This window comes from Melanerpes formicivorus, unplaced genomic scaffold, assembly GCF_026170545.1.
Source record: "Melanerpes formicivorus ecotype bairdi unplaced genomic scaffold, bMelFor1.0.p_v2 SCAF_20, whole genome shotgun sequence".
In the NCBI taxonomy this organism is placed as follows: Eukaryota; Metazoa; Chordata; class Aves; order Piciformes; family Picidae; genus Melanerpes; species Melanerpes formicivorus.
In genome coordinates this window covers 1,005,265-1,024,422 of record NW_027142372.1, presented here as the reverse complement: position 1 = coordinate 1,024,422, position 19,158 = coordinate 1,005,265, and the positions used below count along the sequence as shown (strand labels likewise).

General features: G+C 39.3%; 1 protein-coding gene across 2 annotated transcripts in view; it reads left to right on the top strand.

Annotated features, from left to right (window-relative positions):
• Positions 1 to 19,158, top strand: part of NFATC3 (nuclear factor of activated T cells 3) — a 71,565-nt gene that overhangs the window by 7,502 nt on the left and 44,905 nt on the right. For both annotated transcript variants that reach the window (XM_068150489.1, XM_068150488.1), the window contains exon 2: positions 11,248 to 12,379. In XM_068150489.1, the coding sequence (XP_068006590.1) occupies positions 11,248 to 12,379 (1,132 nt within the window). The remainder of the gene's footprint in view (positions 1 to 11,247; positions 12,380 to 19,158) is intronic.

Genomic DNA, 19,158 nt, shown 5'->3' with positions numbered 1-19,158 from the left:
GCTGTGTGATTGCACTCAAGATGACCTGTTCCATAATCTTGCCTGGCACTGAGGTCAGGCTGACAGGCCTGCAATTCTCTGCTTCCTCCTTCCATCCCTTCTTGTGGATGGGCATCACATTGGCCAGCTTCCAGTCATCTGGGACCTCTCTAATGAGCCAGGACTGTTGAAAAATGATGGAGAGTGGCTTGGCTAGCTCATCTGCCAGCTCTCTCAGCACCCTAGGATGGATCCCATCTGATCCCATGGACTTGGTGGGGGTCCAAGCAGGTAAGCAGGTCTCTAACTACTTCCTCCTGGACTACAGGGGAACTGTACTGCTCCCTGGCTCCATCTGCCAGCTCAGGAGGCCAGTTGTCTGGAAGACAACCTATCCTGCTATTAAAATTTGAAACAAAGAAGGTGTTAAGTACCTCTGCCTTTTCCTTATCTGTAGTTACAATATTCCCTTCTGTGTCCACTAAGGAGTGGAAGTTGTCCTTGCCCCTCCTCTTGCCATATATATATTTGTAAAAGCATTTTTTGTTGTCCTTCACAGCAGTGGCCAGTCTAAGCTCTGAATGGCCTTTTTCCTCTGTAATTTTTTTCCTGCATGACCTAGCAACATCCTTAAACATTTTATGGATTACCTCTCCTTACTTCCAAAGATGATACACCCTCTTTTTTTAACCCTTAATTTGCTCAGAAGTTCATTGCCCAACCAAGCTGGCCATATGCTCTGGTGGCTCATCTTCCAGCACATTGGCACAGCCTGTTCCTGTGCCTTCAAGATTACTTTCTTGAAGTAGGTCCAGCCCTCCTGGACCCTTTTGTTTTTAAGGGCTGTTTCCCAAGGTACCTTCTGAGTTAGTTCCTCAAGTAACCTGAAGTCCAGAGTGGAGGTTTATTTGATGCCCCTCTTAGCTTGACTGCATATTGAAAACTCAATTATTTCATGGTCACTGGACCCCAGACAGCCTCCAGCCACCACATCTCCCACCAGCCCCTCTCTGTTTGTAAAAAGGTCAAGCAAAGCCTTCCCCCTGGTAGGCTCACACAGCAGCTGGGGTAAGAAGCTGTCCTCCATACACTCTAAGAACCTTCTAGACTGCCTCCTCTCTGCTATGTTAAGTTCCCAGCAGATATGGATAAAGCTTGACCAGGATGAGACTGCTTCAAAAAATTCCAAACTATCTCATGTGCTGTTGTGAAGCAGTTGTATCTACACCTGGGATAATTCCATAACTTTTATGGTTTAGCATGTGGTTCTTGGATCACTACATAGTGCATTGAAAATCACTATGTATGTAGTGAGTCACTGTGTAGTGCACGGATTTGAAAAAGATCCCATTTGAGAAAATGTCACTTATTTTGTGTGTGAATTCATGGTAGCACCTCACACTCTGTCCCTTCCCTCGCATTTAATTGTGGGCACAGCACAAGTGAAAATAAATCCTGAGAGCTAGGATGTGGGAGATGGGCAAGGTACAAATGCATTTGTGCTAATGCTTTTATCCTTCAGATCTCTGAAAATTGGAAATGAGCTCTTTCTTAAAAGTAGTCCTCTGCTTAGAACATGATCATCTTCCTCCTTTTGTACAACTTTAAGCAGTTTATTGTATCCCTCCTGAAGTGTAGTGAAATAAGCGACATGGCTGTGAATGAGTGAAAATGAGGCAGACTAGGCCTGAGTCACTAGTAAGCAGCAGTATGACTGTTCATAAATATGGGAGTTTTTGCCTAAAGCTGCCTTAGTGGGCCAGGGAAGTGCATGGAGCAGACTTGGCAGACAGCCCAGCCTGTAAAACAACATCCAAGTCCTTGCATTTGTCCAGGCATGCCATGTGGGGTTCGGATGTCAGTGGAATTTAAGATGAGTGAAACTATCAGTAAGGCTAAGCAAAATTGCAAGATAGGAGCAGGCTTATTAACAAGCCAACATTCTCCTCTGCCTTTAGTATGCCCATCTGTGAGTATTTGCCTGAAATACTGGTGAAATAGAACATTAAAAAAAATGAAGCTGTTCAAAGTCGTGCAGGGAGGCGAATTTAAATCTGAAGAACTGTACCACTGGTTCATAAACAAGCTCTCTGGGGCTGTCCTGTGGCCTGCATGTCTTGTGAGTTAACCAAACAGCTGAACCTCAGCATTTATGTGATGCTTCTGATTAAATGTCACTGAATGCTTATGGTTACTTATGAGACAAAGGATGATAGGTGTTGATAGAAGAGAAGATACTTTTGTCTGTTTTCTTTTGGAGGCTCAGAACTCATTTTTATGTACCTGGGGTAAGGAGAGAATAATAAATTTTCTAGGGATCTGACTAGAAACCCATGATCTTTTATCAACACATTAATATAAATAGAACTCCAGGTTTGGTTTGAGTTTGTGTTGTGCTTTTGGTGTTTCTTCAAAGCAGAAACAAAAGCTTCATTTAAGGCTGGATAAAAGACATTAGTAGGTAGAGACATGAAGAGATACTTATTGCTAATTTATGACTCCTAGAAATGTGGAATCATTCATTAGTAATAGCAAATAGGTATTTTTAAAATGGCTTCTCAGACTGCATTTTATTGATTAGTCATCACTTCTAAAAGTAAGACACTTTTAATATAGCAAAAGTACTAGGTGTATTTGAGTGTATTTTGGTGTTTGTTGTTTTGTTTGGGGAGGGTGGGGGTGCATTTTGTTGGTTTAACAGGTTGGTGGAGAGGGCTACTTTCAAAATCTTGTAAGTATTTCTCTTTGGACCTAGGTCCTGCCAAACTGAGACCTTTCAATTTTCTTATATATGAGGTTATCCAAGAGTTCAAGAGGCAAGTAACTTCAAATTCACTGCTTAAAGAGAGTCTTCATGTTTTAGAGGCTGCTCACTCTGCTTTTTAGGAATGAATGTTGGGAGAAATGCTCTTTTTTAACCCCAGATTTTATTTTATTTGTAATAGTTTTGGTAAATAGAACAAAAAAGAAGAGTACTTAAAAACTCAGGGTTAAACAACATTTGTACTATACTGGAGAGGGAATGGAATTGTGACTGGACACAAACTGTTACCTTCTAACTAAAGCTGTTTTACAGAGTAACCCAAAATACAAACATGCTGTAAAGATAACATAGTCACAGTGCCTTTATTAACCATTAGTGACAGTGATTTCACTGCTTTTGATGGCTACATAATGGGCTATAACAGTGTCTACAATAGTTTATAGCTACTTGTGTACCTTGGATACTTTCTAGTAGTTGTTCCCTAAACCAAGAACACAAAGGTGATGAGGAGCTGGTGTAACTGTATGGTTGGACTCAATGATGTTAAAGGCCTTGACTCAACCTAAATGATTCTATGATTACTGAAGGTTTTAACAGTGTCATTTAGGATAACTGTACTCGAGTGACAGGGCTACAAGAGAATGTATAGTTTAGTCCAAAGAACAACCAAGAAAATCTGTCAACATTTTGTTTCTCATAGCTTCTTTAAATTAGCTCTGGGTCTCTGTATTTCATCAGTGTAATTTGTCAAAATTAGGCTTTTGAGAGCAAATTCTAACATCTGTGAAATTGTCTAGCTTGTTTGGTTGTGGGTAGGCGGTTAGGCTGATTAGGTACAGTGTGTAGTGAAAAATCCACTCCTGCTGGCTTAAATGCAAGTTGAAGGGATGCAGGTTTCAGGGCTTGCACATGGCAGTTTTGAAGCATGCTAAAATATGGTCTTCCTTGTGTTTTGGGGCATCGTTCTGAAAGTTGCTGAACAAATGGCATTTGTGCTCAGCTTCAGGCTCTCTTTTCTCATTTGGCTGTTTGATTACTGTTTCTGCTTGTTTTGCTTACTGTGTCAATCAGCCAAGTGAATTCAAGGTGTTTCTGATTCTAGGTTCATGTGAACAGCTGGAAAAACAGGAAAGTTTCCGATTGTCATTCTGGCTCATTTCAGACCTTACATGTACAGTGCACTTGAGTTTTGTGCACCTGGAGTCTACATTAAAGATGTATTGTAAAATACATTGGTGAAAAACTGTAATGTTACCTCTGTGGCGTTCTGGGGCATGGTTTGCCCTGTCATGTTGCAGGTCAGCTGCAGAAATACAGTGTAACTTTGCTAAGGTGTGAAGAGTTCCCAAACTAGTTTGTTCAGATGCTATCAATACCGGTTCTCAGCCTCTGGGCCATGTTCTGTTTAATAAACAGAAGAGATGTCCCCATTTTGCTCACTCTTCCTTACTGTGTAACCTTTCCCCACTCTTAACTTCTTGCCTTAGCTTGTTGCATTCCTTTTCTAACAATCTTCTCAAAGACCTTTGTCACCATACCCTCCTATAAACTAAAATACCCATTTTCTTGCATGTTCCTGTCTTGCTTTATTTGCTGTGGATCTACTTACACATTCTGATCTTGGAAACTTGGGTTCTGCTCAGTGATGGGCTCAGGACTGGAGACAACTGTAAACCTGGAGGTGTCTATATAAAGCAGCAGGTTGTTAGCAGCAGTCCAGTTGGTGTTGGAAGTTGATCAATGGTATCCGTGTAGATAGGTGAGGATTTCAGTTTATAAGTACAGCATAAATCAGAACTTTGAATAATAGGAGTCCATTAGTTTTTCCCTCACAAAGGAAGAGTTAGGTTGTGGATAATAAACTGGCCTGAGTACCAAGGATGTAGAAAAACCTTTGGCTGGGGACTAAAGTATGTAATTTGCTTATTCTATTCAATCTGTATTTGCATAATGTCCTCACTTTTCTTTACAATTGGTGTTCTTGTGGTGTGTCAGACACATCACACTCATCCCGGAGTGCTCAGTCTTCTCTCAGCTCCCATGTCTGCACATGCCAGATGCTCTGGGATTGCAGGACTACAGATCCTTCACAAACTCTAGCAAATAATCATCTAGACTAACGTGCTTCATCATCAGAACACCTGTGACAGGCTGTAGGTACTGTTTGCTAGTATACTGCTCCATGTATGTATATTGGGTCATTTTAGGAATCTTTCTGAAGGCCATAGTGTTTCGGTTTTTTTAATTTCTCTGAACTGTTGGGTAGTGTTAAGCTGGATTTCTAACACTGAATGACAAATGAAGCTTTCATCAGACTGGAGTGCAACAGCTTCTGTTATGTCTAGCAGGGCATTGCGCAATAAAATACCATGCACTCTTGAATGACGTACCCACAGAGAGAAAAGAAGCAAGGAGAAACCTATACGTTTTAGAGATTTTTAAAACAAAAAGCAAATAGTTTTCTTTAACTTGCTATGAGTATTAATTAATAATTCTTCAATACTGAGTCACATACTCATAAAGTTTTCATTTAAGGACATGGTTCATAATTTACCAGAAATGCCAGGAGAGCTGGAGAAGGCACAGGTACAAACACTGCATGGTGCTTCTGTCTGCCCTTTTGGGATGATTTTGCTATTGTAACTGAACTTGGAATGACTAATTCTTGTTGAACCTTAGATACAAGTGGATTCTTTACCTGATTTGTATATCACTTTTGATCAGCATATCTCAAAGCACTCTACTATGAACAGTTATCAGAAATTATTTTTTTTGGGGGGGGGGGGAGAGCGGAAGGGAGGAAAAACCTCAACTATTTGTTGCAATAGAAGTACATGATTTTCTGAGATGTGCTTATGGTTGAAGCAGATGTATTTGACTTTCTTGTTTATATAGGCTGGTTTTCTTATAAGTCAAATAAAATTTCATCACCATTATTTCCCTATTTGAAAGCTAATTCTGTTGCATCAGGGTGAAGTGGGGTGTACACTAAGACAGCTATTACAGTGCATCCCAGCCTGTGGCCTAAAGGTTTAGTTGCATGTTACATTTGTAGTGAGAACACCTGCAGTTTCTGACCTGATTGCTGGCTTCTCCCCTGTCCGAAAGCTTGCCATCCTGTCAGGTTTTTATATATACGCACACACACAGGTGTTTGCGTTAGTGCACTGCAAAGCTGATTGCCAAAATCATCTGGGTTAAAAATACCTCATTTCCCTTCCCCCCCCTTGGTGAGTGAGTGTGTGTGGGAGGTTAAGGGGCGGAGTTGCTGCTCAAAAAAACATAACATGTAGTTACACCCTGAGAGCCAGCATGCACTTTTTTTATTCCACATCAGTTGTAAACATTTGATATGTTGTATTATTGTCTTGCTTAAACTAGTGCAACTTCATTATTTTTCTGTATTTCTACTTAATTATCAAAATAATTAATTTTCATCTGGTCTAGAATTTGAAAAGGTCTGCAGAGGAGCTCCTGCTGTTGAGAAGACTGTTTTTCTTGTATATTCTCACTATTTTCACTTAACACAAGAGGAGTGGAATTCTGATTGGCATGACAGATCTCCCTGTAGCATACATGACTGACTAAAAAAATGAATTTTTGTCCATTTTCAGTAATCTGATATGACAATCGAACAGCACAAAATCATTAAAGAGGGAGAACTGCTTCATAAAACAACATTTGCTGCAAAACATCTTTTTTTTGAAAGTTTAATTGCACTACTGTTTTTTGTGTTGGTCTGTAAGGATGTCTTTCCCCTGCTACCTTAATTGTTTTGACAGGTCTTACTTAGTGCCATACTCAGTGCCTTAACTAGTCAGTCATACTCCTAATGCATTGCTGTATTTTTTAGGATTTTTTGGGGGTTGTTTAAGTTGGTGTTTAAGCTTGTACGAAAGGTCTCTGGAGAGCTTAGAGCTTTCAGTGGAAAACTAGAGTTAAATGACCAGTTGTAGAGCTTTAGTGTAGTAGTTTATCAACAAGAACTCTGATCAATGTCTTTCTGAGTGTACAAAAAAGACTATGACTATTGTGTATTCTGGCTTTTGTGAAGATTAAGACTCCTTTTTGACCCCAAGAACTATATAAACTGCTGTAAATTAGTAGGGTAATGAAACTTTAAAATTAATCTGCATATGCTTTTTGTTCCTATTTTCAGCCATTTCTATGCTGTTCTTCATGATACCTGTTGTTCAGAAAGAGATAATGGTAACTGTCATGGCAGAACCGAGAAACAGAAGAGGCTCTTGTTCTTTTTAAAGTTTGGGAGTGGAGACAGATTATATGACTTGCCTGAGAACACACATGATCTCTGTGGCAATGCTCAAGTCTTTCCTCATGCTATTTAAAGGACTTGATTACTGATCCTTTTTTCACAGTAGTATTTTTATAAGACCTAGGTCATGTTGCACTTTCGTACTACCTTACAACAACTTCTATTGTCTGAACCTGTGTATGTGCTTACAAATCTTGAATAAAAAGGTGTTTTGGATAATTTTGGCACAGGGCTTGTGTTCAGACATTTGATAGTAATTGACCGACCTTCTGTGGAGAAATCTGTCTCTCTGTACAGCTGCACATGTGCATGTGCCAGGATATGGCTGAGGAGTGGGAAAGCATTACTCGTCCTGAATGTGCAGTCTGATAAGGCAGAGAACAAGCAAAATGTATCTTAGGAGCATTTGTTCTAGGTGTTATTTACTTATATTCTCCAGTTAGCTTATGCGGAAGTGTTCTTAGCAGTTGAGTAAGGGTTGAACCACCATCGTTTTAATAGAAGAGCTTCTGTAAACCAGTCTGTTTCCAGACAGTAGCACATGCACATTAAAAAATGACAGACCTTCTGCATCTCATTGATAACGGATGACACAGAGGTCTGATGTAAGATTGTATCAGAAGCCTGCAGCTTTACATAACTTGTGTACACTACATGAAAATAGACCATCTACATCTGTGATCCCCTAGTAGCCAATCTGATCTCACTGGGGTGGGGAAGGCAGCCTCACTAAATTTCTAAACAATTGAGTGGCTTCTCCATAATGATTGAGTGACTTCTCTATGCCTGGTAGTGCTAAAAGCTGCAATAAGTTAAACCAAAGCTGAGTTTATTTCTTTGCTAGTTGTCCAGAAGACCTCCCTTGATAGTAAAACAAAACTTGTCTGACGCAGTTTTGTTCTTAGCAAACACCAAATTTTTGTTTTGTTTTTCTGTCTCCTTTTAAATGCTTACTGGAACAAATAAACTACTAATGCTACTTCTAAAATTGAAGTTAAACTTACTGGACTGTGATTCTTCAAGTGCTTTTTAACCTTTTGTTTAACCCAGTTTTCTTTGCATTGCTGTTGGTTTGTTAGCAATTTACTCAGTGGAATTTTTCCTAAAGAAAAAGCGTTTAGCACACCTGCCTTTTCAGGGTCATGGCAGGCTTTTGATGTGAAGGGCTCTGTTTCTCTTAGTCTTTTTATTTTGCTGTCTCTATCCTATCTAGCATCACACCCCTCTGTACTTGTGGTAGTTTTCATGCTCTATCTTAGTAATCTGACCTAAGTTGTTTGTGTATTGAATGCTTCTTTTTTATATTTTATGGTCAATGAAGGCCTCATGGCTTGGCCAGCCTCACTTCTCACTTCACTGTCTTTGCTCCCCCAAAAGGATTGTTTGAATGTAATAACTCTCTTAAGTAACCACATTTCCATAACTCCTTTTTTTGTCTTGGGGTTCTCCATAACTTTTTTTTTTTTTCCTTGCACTTCCCTTTTGTGAGTCTTCCCTCCATTTGTTTACCCTCTGCTTTCATGAAGCATGGTTTTGGGTTTTGTTTGTTTGGTTTTTGTTTTGTTTGGAGTTATTTTTTTTTTAGCGCTTCTCACCTCTTTCCATCTTAAAATTGTTAGTTGGGGTTTGGTTTTGTTTCTTTTTGTTGGTTTTTTTTCCCATTTCTTTTGCCCAAGTGATATTAATTTTGTATATTTACTAGTGCCTTCAAATTATTTAGAGGGATCTTCCAGACTGTATTCTCCATGGAGTCTTTAATCAGACACAAGTAGTCATGGACAAATAGCCTAGTAGAATTAATGACACAATTCGTAAAGGTCTTAGTAGTTAGTGTTGTCCTTTTTACGAGCAACTAATGGGTTATTTTATCACATGAATGTAAGGGGGAGGGGTTTGTGTGCAAGCTGAAATAGATCTAACCGCTTATTGATTGTGTCTGAAAATGGTTTGGGTGATTTAGACTTTACAATATATTGCTTCCACAGTATTAAAGCATTCTTTGGGGATTTGGTATTCATTAGATGTATAGTTCTTACTCTGGGTTTCTAGCATCCTGTTTTTTGAGTGTGCACTGGGGAGGGGTAATGAGAGAGTAGGGTGCCAAACTCATTAGAAGTTGTTTGTCATGGGGAAGGACAAAAGAGACCTGAGTAAGAAGAATTTTCTCCTGCCTTGTCTATCTCTTCCCCTTTTCTTTCCAGCTGTCTTTTTTTGTGCTAGTCTGATCTTTCCATGAAACTTAAATGTTGAATTTACTTGTGTTTTTTGTAACGGCGCTGAAATTGAACAGTGTCTCAAATATTTCAAGATTTTATTATTGCTGCAAGAGAAATAAGGCTTTTGCAATAGGGTTTTGGCACAAATAGTGTTCCTAAAGCCATTAATGGTGGTGAATGCACAGACATGAAACTTCCAACCATTGCTTTCCTGTGACATTTTCATTATTATTTCAATTTCTGTATCTGCAGCTGTTTTATTTCTAACTTTTCAGTAGCTGGATAATTGAAATTTTTTTAGGATTGCCTTTTTTGTCTTCCTTGAGTTACATTTCTGATACTAATAATGATCTGGGAAATGTAGGCATCTGATCTTGCACATGAATATGCTGATAGGTGTGGAAAACTAACTGCTCTCTGCATTTCCTGTGTTGAAAACACATGTGTATATAAAATCACATAGTGCTCACAGAACCCCTTAGGACTAGTCTTAAACATGATTTTGTACATTCTTTAATAGGCAAATTACCAATAGAGCTGCTCTCTGCCTGTGAATCTTCAGCCATGTATTTTCTTACATCTGAGAAACATGGCCCATTCCTTGGTAATGTTACACTTTCTCTCCACTTGACAGTGTTTACTGCTTGTATCTGAAGAGATGCTTTTTTTGGTTTAGTTAATTTTAAGGCGATGGCTATTATTCAAACTGATAATAGAATGACTACTCAACATATTGATTTTTTTTTTTTAATCATAGAAAGGCCCAAAATATGTGGTTTCCTGTCTGTGTATTTTATAGGATTGTGAGAGAGAGTAGATTTATTTCAAAACAAGCATTAATAGTCTATTGATATTCAAGATTCAGCATTGAGACAAATTACTCAGGTTGTAGAAGCAATAATGTTAACAGATTGTAAGATTAGTTTGTGTTAAGTGGGTATGTTCCAAATTCATTTAATTTCATCTGTTAAGAGATGATAGACTGTTGAACTACCTGAGGTCTCCTATATACCTCCTTTCTGTGATAGAAGGCTCTGTTTCACAAGAAGAAAAAAATCAGACCAGATGCACAGGGGTTACAAAATGCCAAAATAGCTGTGTTTTCTACTTTTGCTTCAGAGAAGTGTCTCAGATGGACAGTTAATTCAGTATTGAGAAGCAGGGCAAGAAAGTCTGTTTCAGTTCTGTCAGACAAAATTGCTGATTTTGTGAACTGGACTCCCTCTCAACTGCTTGTTTTTCTTTGGAATACTTCCTGTGTTTTGGATAAATTAGAGAGATCTGAGAATATTTTGGTTTGCCTTTTTTATACTGAACAACTTGTGCTTAAACTTTGTGAGACTGCCCTTGAAAAATGCTGTTCTGTGAGATGGGCACTGAAGAGTTTTCTAAGCCATCAGAAATGATATTAGGAGTAAGAGACTTCACAATATCTTCAATTTTTTCCTGTTGGGCCTCTTTTGAATATTTTGAGTTGTTTATAAGCTTCATTGAAGTTTGAGTCACTATAAGATGCTTCCTATTGTGGAAGGGGATAAATATTACATAGGAGCTATTCTGGTGCTTGTAATTAATGATTAGTGGGCTTGCAGAATGTATCACAGTCCTATTAATGTCAAAAAGATTAATTTGTAATGGATTATGATTTTTAAAATGTTTAATTACTAAAAGATTGTAGCTGTGAAAGATAAGGTGTTGAATTGAGTCTTCTACCTTAGATACTGTCAATACAGAGAAAAATTAGTTTAAAATCTTACATTGTCAATCACTGAAGATGCATATAAACTGTGGAATCTGATTGAAAACAAGATTTATAACAGAAAACTATGCTGTAGTCCCATTTAGCTGTAAATATGGCTGAGGAGAATAAGAATCAGCTTTTATTTTCTGTGGCTAGCATAATGATGAATGTCTAGGGTGTTGTAAAGAGGCCATACCTGGGAAATTGTTTATGGCATTTTTCAAGTGTTGCATTCTGACTTTGTTCCTCTTCTTTTTTATTCTGTTCTCAGATCTTGAGTCAGATGATTGTGCATCCATATACATCTTTAATGTAGACCAACCATCATCCTCTGTAAATCAGCCAATTTGTATTCCTCGCCATGGACTGCAGTCACACTCCTCTCCTCTGTCACCACCTACGAGACTTCAGAGTCATAAGAACTATGAAGGAACTTGTGAGGTACCAGAATCCAAATACAGTCCACTAGGTGGACCCAAACCCTTTGAGTGCCCTAGTATTCAAATCACATCAATTTCACCTAACTGTCACCATGGGATTGAAGCCAATGAAGATGAATTGCACACAAATGGCACAGAAAATGAGTATATGGAAAGGCCTTCACGGGACCATCTCTATCTTCCTCTTGAGCCATCATACAGGGAATCATCCCTTAGTCCTAGCCCTGCCAGCAGCATTTCGTCCAGAAGCTGGTTTTCAGATGCTTCCTCTTGTGAATCCATTTCCCATGTTTATGATGATGTAGACTCAGAGTTAAATGAAGCAGCTGCTCGATTTACCCTTGGCTCTCCTTTGGCATCTCCCGGTGGTTCTCCGAGAGGTCCCAGCGATGAATCTTGGCAGCAGCCTTATGGATTTGGGCATACCTTATCACCTAGACAGTCTCCCTGTCATTCTCCTAGAACTAGTATTACAGATGAAAATTGGCTAAGCCCTAGACCAACATCAAGACCCTCGTCAAGACCTACATCTCCCTGTGGGAAACGACGACACTCCAGTGCTGAGATTTGCTATGCTGGTTCTCTCTCCCCTCACCATTCTCCAACTCCATCACCTGGCCATTCTCCCAGAGGAAGCATAACAGAAGATACATGGCTAAATACTTCCATCCATAATGTACAAGGCCTTAATTCTGGCCTTTCACCATTTCAGTGTTGTACAGAGACTGATATTCCTCTAAAAACGAGAAAGACCTCAGATGATCAGACTGCCACTTTATCTGGAAAAATAGATCTCTGTCCTGAAGATCAGGGTAACTTATCAGCACCCCTTGAAGCTGCAGTAGATGACTGCTCTGGATCTCAGCACACCTTGAAAAAAGATTTGCCTGGAGACCAATTTCTTTCTGTTCCTTCGCACTTTACCTGGAACAAACCAAAACCTGGTCACACTCCCATATTTCGGTAAGCCATTAGGAACTTTCTCTCTCATTATTCCCCACCTATGCATTTTAAATAAAGCATCACCGGGATAAGCACATTTACATGTTTAAGACTTTTTAAGTGAAACTCACAGACAGGGAGATGATAAAGTTAGGAAAAACTAAGTTGACGCACCAAACAGTCATCATCTTTTAAAAATACAATAGATGCACACCACAGTTGTGACATAGGATTAATTTGAATTAAATACTTTGTTTGTATGCAAACATGCACAGAGTGCAGCTGAATCAAATGTGTGCAGATTTTGTTCATGTCTTGCAGTTCCATCTAATCTGACCAGTTAATGTTTTAATATAGCTAAAGAAACCTGACTTACATATTTTCATAAAACTGAGACCACAAAAGAGGCAGGGAGTTTATTTGCTTTTGGTTTTACTTGCTTCTTTGAGCTGATAGCATCCTAGAAACAGAACTTTTAAAAATAATTGCATGCTGCACTGTAATCTTCCAGAGGAATTGATTTCTGAGCTGTAATACCAAAGGTATTTGCACCATTGTGGTACTGCATTAATTCATGCTTTTCCTAACAGGATGATTGGTGAGGGCTTCGAAGAGGGAGCTAGTTTGCCTGGGGTAAAAAATCACCTTCCTTTCTACTCTGTTGATTTTCAGACAGAGCATTTCTGTGACCTTTCAACTTTATAGGTACTGGAATCACTTTGCCAGTACCATGCAGTGGGTGCAGCATTGCTACTGGATGGATACGGTGTTTATCAGCTCAAGTTACCCTCTGATTCGTAACCTTTTAACTTGATTTACTAGGTTTTAAAAATAAAGGGTAGCAAGGTACTAGGAGGAAGAACGTTTTGTGTGGACATTCAGTAAGAAAAGTACGTTTAAATTAGTATCTGTAAAGCACAAGTATCCATATGAATGTCATATTACTGATTTATGTGTCAGTGTTTCCATGCTACTATGCATTGATTTTAAAATAACTTTGATTAAAATAGTATCATTCTGTCCACAGGCAGTGCTTAGGATTTGCTCTTTAAGGATCTAGTGGGTGAAGCAACTCTTCTTTGTTAAAGGGAGGAAGATAGGGTAGGGTTCTCTACATATTTGTTTTATTTTGAAAAAAAGGCAAAGCTTAAGGCCTAAAAGTTAATGGCAAAATATGGTATTCCTCTCGTTGCAGAGTTGCCTTTGCAAAGGACTTCTTGTTTTCACACTCTGTTTTTTAATTTTAGAAAGAATGACTTAGAAAATATTAATGGCTTTACTATTTTTGTCCCCGCTACCACTTCCTCCCCCAAAGTAAGTGAAGCAAATAAAAATTTTGAAAAATTTAAAAAAAATAAAGAAAAAGGGTTAAAAAAAAAAGAAAAATAAAAGAAAAATGGTTAAAATTTAAAAAGAAAAGGAAATAAATGTTCCTGACCAAGCTACAGACAGAGGTCCACTATACGAAGATTTTTATTTCCCTGCCTGGCAGAGTATGATATTCTTAGCAGAAGAATTTAATAATAGCAAAATAACAGAACTATTGTCCAGTAAGCCAAGCTTACTGAAGAAGTAGTCTTTTAGGGACCTCCTTGTTGAAAACTGGATGCTGCCTTTCATGGCAACATGGTAGTTTTTGTATAATCCCCCCTTTCCGGTGGTTCTTTCCAAATTCGCATGTCATTCTTGTATCATTTCAACATCTTGATTTATTAATTCTTCTTGACTTACCAGTTGAAGGAGCCTGTTGAAACCATCTTTTAGAATACTTGCTCTCTTTTTGGTACATGGATGTGCTCAGGAGTGTCTATCTTGTGGAATACAGGAGCACTCAGTCATTTAAAGATTGATACTGCTGACCCTTCCCATGTGTTAAAACACAGAACTAGTGGATAAAATTAATCTGTAACTTTTACTGCTGAGTACCTACAAAGAAAGTTATAAATATAAATGGGTGAAATATAAAGCAATATTTTCATGGAACAGTGCAATGTCCTTGAAATAAACAGAAGTGAATCATAATGTTAAGAGCTTCCTGAGGAGTTGCTTCTAATGGGTGCTATCAGATAGACTTCAGTGTTCATAAGAGTAATCATAGAATGGTCTGGCTTGGAACAGACATCCAAAGGGCATCTAGTCCAACATTCTCTGCAATAAGCAGAGGCAGCCTCAATGACATCATGTTACCCAGAGCCCTGTCAAGCCTCACCTTGAATATCAGCAAGAATGGGCCCAAACAACCTCCATGGGCAACTTTGTTCCAATGTTCCACTACCCTCATGGTAAAGAACTTGTTCCTAACATCCAGTCTAAATTTTTTCTTGTGTAGTTTGAAGCCATTGGCCCTCATCCTATCACTGCACACCTTTGTAAACAGTCTCCATCTTTCTTGTAGGCCCCCTTCAGGTACTGGAAGGTTGTTATTAGGTCTCCCTAGAGCCTCCTCTTCTCTAGGCTGGACAACCCCAGCTCCTTCAGCTTGTCATTGTAGCAGAAGTGCTCCAACCTTCTGATCATTTTCATGGCCCTCTTCTGGACCTGCTCCATCAGATCCATGTCCTTCCTGTACTGAGGGCTCCAGACATGGGTGCAGTACCCCAGGTCAGGGCAAAGTGGCAGAATCATCTCACTCAATCTGCTGGGCATGCATCTTTTGGTGCAGCCTGGGATGCAACAGGCCTTCTGGGCTACACGTGCACACTGTCTGCTCATGTCCAGCTTCTTTTCCATCAGCACCTCAAGTCCTTTTCTGCAGGGCTGCTTCCTATGACCTCATCCCCCAGTCTGTATTGATAGTGAGGATTGTTCTGGCCCAGGTGCAAAACCCTGTACTTGTTCCTGTTGAGCTTCATGAAGTTTACCTTGGGCCTACCTCTCCAGCCTGTCCAGGTCACTGTGGATGACATCCTGTCCCTCTGGCACATCTACAGCACTGCTTAGCATGGTGTCATTTGCAAACTTGCTGATGGTGTGCTTGATCCCCCTGTCCATATCATTGATAAAAACATTAACAGCACAGGTCCTAGTACAGACCCCTGAGGGACACCACTTGTCACTGCTCTCCTTCTGGACTTCAACCTATTGAACACTATCCTCTGAATGTGACCATCCAGCCAGTTTCTTATCCACTGAACAGTCCACCCATCAAATCCATATCCCTCCAACTCAGTGAGCAGGATGTTGTGGGGGATCATGTCAGAGGCCTTGCAGAAATCCAGACAGATCACATCCATAGGTTGTCTCTTATCCACTGACATAGTCACTTTATCACAGAAAGCCACTGGGTTGGTCGGGCAGGATTTGCCCATAGTAAAGCCATGCTGGCTTTGTTGTAACAGTGAACTTCTCTGTTTTACTGCTGGATATATTCCTGTGTGTTGGTTTCTAGATCAGTGTCACACAGAAAGCACATTTTTATTAATAGAAAACTTCTACTATTTATGTGCAGCACAGGTTTAAAATTTCTTTAGAGGTTGTTAACCTCCTTAGATTGTTAATGTCTGAATGTATTTAAACAGTGTTTATTTAGCCATGTGGTCATTTCTGCATAACTGTATAAACACTGATTTTAATTTCTCTTCTACTCAGAAATCTGTATAGCTTCCATATAGCTGTTTATGAATGTGAAATTTAACAGGAAAGATACAAACCTGCTAGCCGGAAAATTGTTACCAGATCTGAAACCACTGAGGTGATAGATACCTTACCTGGCTTGAAGTGTTGGGGGTTTCTTTAATTCTGTTCCAGTCTGCTCGTCTGGTTCTAAAAGATCCTCAGTCTATTACTGGAATCTTTTCATTCTAGCTAAAACAGTAACTATTTTTACTTAGATGTGTGTTTTGGAATTGTATTTGTGTTATACTCAGCAGGCCAAACTTGGCTCTTTTGTTAGCTTGCAGGCTAGCATAGTTCATGAAAGGTGAGCACTACTGAAAGGTAAAAGCACAATGAATAGAGAGGCATGGTAGATCTATGGTGCTTTTGTGGGATGACCAAGAATAAATACTCAGATAAACCTGCTTCCTCTCGTAGTGAGGAGAACTGAGCAGAACTGAAGAAAAATCAAATTTACTGCTTTCATTAGAAAGTAGGCTGCACCTATTTGCAAGTAAAGTAGATAAAACATGCTGAATTACTTAACAGTTATAGCCTGCTCTGTGAGTGCTGTGAGACACTGCATCTTAAGGATGTTAAAATACTGAGTTCTGTCTATTTTGGTGTTTATAAAAGTAGGGGAGCTAACTTCTGTGCTTTCTGATTAGAAATTAAATGCAAGATCCACTGCTTCTTAAATAGTTCAGGACAGTGACCAAAACTGAGCACCTCATTTGTCATGAGGTGTTGGATAGTAATTGCAGTTTATCTTTATTACATTTTATATATAGAAATATATTAATTGTAATATAAATTACAACATATTACAACTAATAGGATTTTAAAATGTCTTAATGATATTGTCAAGTACAAAGTGGTGCATGAAGTGCATCTGAAGTGACTGTGAGCAGCGTGCAAAATAAGCCCACAGTAAGCTGAGCCCTGGTAGGAGTAACTCACCTCCCATGTGACATGGTGTGTAATGTGCAAATAGCACCTTCTGCTTTGAATGCATCTGAAATTTTGGAAATCTAGTTCATCTGGCAGGTCCTAACTGTGTTTTCCTTCTTTCTTCTCTGCTCAGTAAATGTGCAGCAATAACCAAAATTCAAAAGCATGTAACATGCTTTTGAGCATGTAACATGCTTTTGAGCATTTCACTTGTTTCATCAGATGGGCAGAATCCAACAGCATGAGATTGAACACATCCAAGTGCCGGGTTCTGCACATTGGCCACAACAGCCCCATGCAGTGCTACAGGCTGGGGTCAGAGTGGCTGGAGAGCGGCCAGGCAGAGAGGGACCTGGGGGTGCTGGTTGATGGTAGACTGAACATGAGCCTGCAGTGTGCCCAGGCAGCCAGGAGGGCCAATGGCATCCTGGCCTGCATCAGGAACAGTATGGCCAGCAGGAACAGGGAGGTCATTCTGCCCCTGTACACTGCACTGGTTAGGCTGCACCTCGAGTCCTGTGTCCAGTTCTGGGCCCCTCAGTTTAGGAAGGATGTTGGCTTGCTGGAGCGTGTCCAGAGAAGGGCAACAAAGTTGGTGATAGATAACAACCATCACAGAAGTGTCCAGCACCAATATCAGCAACATGGGGTATTTTGTTAGAAAATTGGTCAGTGATGATGCAATTAAAAATCATGAGGATTCTGTTAGTTTTCCTTTTAGGTTTGTGGGGTGTTTTTTTGTGGGTGTTTTGTTGGTGGTTGGCTGGGGGTTTTGTTGTTTGTTTTTTTTTCTTTAAGCTTCTGATTTTTAACATGAATGGCTGGTGGGACAATACAGTTTATGTTCTGTAAAGTGGATCTTGAGAATCTAATTTGTTTCTCAAGTATATAGATACTTTGCAGGGTAGTAAACTTAAATAGTAATTTATTTTTCCTTTCTTTAATCCCTGAAGTATTTGGTGGGAACATCTGATGTATTTTGTGTCTGGTAAATAACCAGGCAAATATTCATTAATGATAAAAAGTCTTGAAACAAAACCTAGTTTTACTGTGTCTTCCCTCATGAAATTCTTAGACACTGAAGTAAAAACTACTATATAAACTGATACTGTCTTCCTGCTACTGTCACAAATTTAATCTAGAGCACTGAGAAGTGATGGGATATCAAGTAGTTCCTTTGTTCCAGTGGTGATGAACTAAATGGCTTTGACAGATGTATTTACAGCTCAGGAATCTCTGTAGTGCTGAATATTTAATGGCAACTTGAGACAATTTTACCTGCAGTTACCATTGGAAACTAGAATTGCTGACAGTTTTGCTTTCTCTCTCAGGAGGAAAAAAAAAACGGTATTTCAAATACAGTAGTAGATGGACAAATGTTTGAGAAATTACTTTTCTTGCCTGAATGCTTCTCTTGAAAGTCTGGGGATTAGTGAAGAACAGATTTATGTTCTAACATAAATATTGTGACTTTGGTCTTAAGAATATGTATTTCAATGTGAGCAGCCCATAGGCAAACTTGGTCTGCTGAGCACTTATCTTATTTTGATAAATAGAAATAACACCAGCTATGCTACGTTAGCAAGACTTCAAAGTGAAAATAGTTGCAAATCAATGACTTTGAAGATAAGGATGCACTTAGGTGAGATAGGCAAAGAGAACTTTGAACCTCCTTGGATTTTAATAAGCTAGGCTATTGCTGTAATGTTTACACACCATTAATGAATCCAGAGAAATTCAGGTAGTGTTTGATATGTACCCTTTGTGCTGTACCATGTGATTCAGCTATACTTTGGTCTGAAATGACAGAACATACATTTTATTTGGCAGTATCCTGCATCAGTACTCTGAAACCATAGTTAAATACGGGTCTGCTAGTAGTAGAACAGTAACATTTTGAATGTAGATGGTATTTTTAAAGTCTGTTGATAAGCCACTGTGGCAACTGGAATGGCCTCAAGATTCTTAACTCCAAAATCACTCCCTCAGAGGAAAAAAAACTTGCTTTTTTCTAGGTGGTGGAGAGCAAACCAGTATTTTCGCTCTACAAGCACTCTTGACAAGGACTGTAGTGTTGGGTCAGTTATGACTGGGGATTCTCAGACGTTTGCTGTGTTGTAACATTGCCTTGGTCACAGGATATGCTGTTAGTTAATCTCTGCAAAAACTTGGGATGAGGAAAAGATGTGGAATATCCATTGTGTGGTCAGTGAGCTTTTTCCCTTTTGATGTGGTGGGAGGAACTCTAAGTGAAA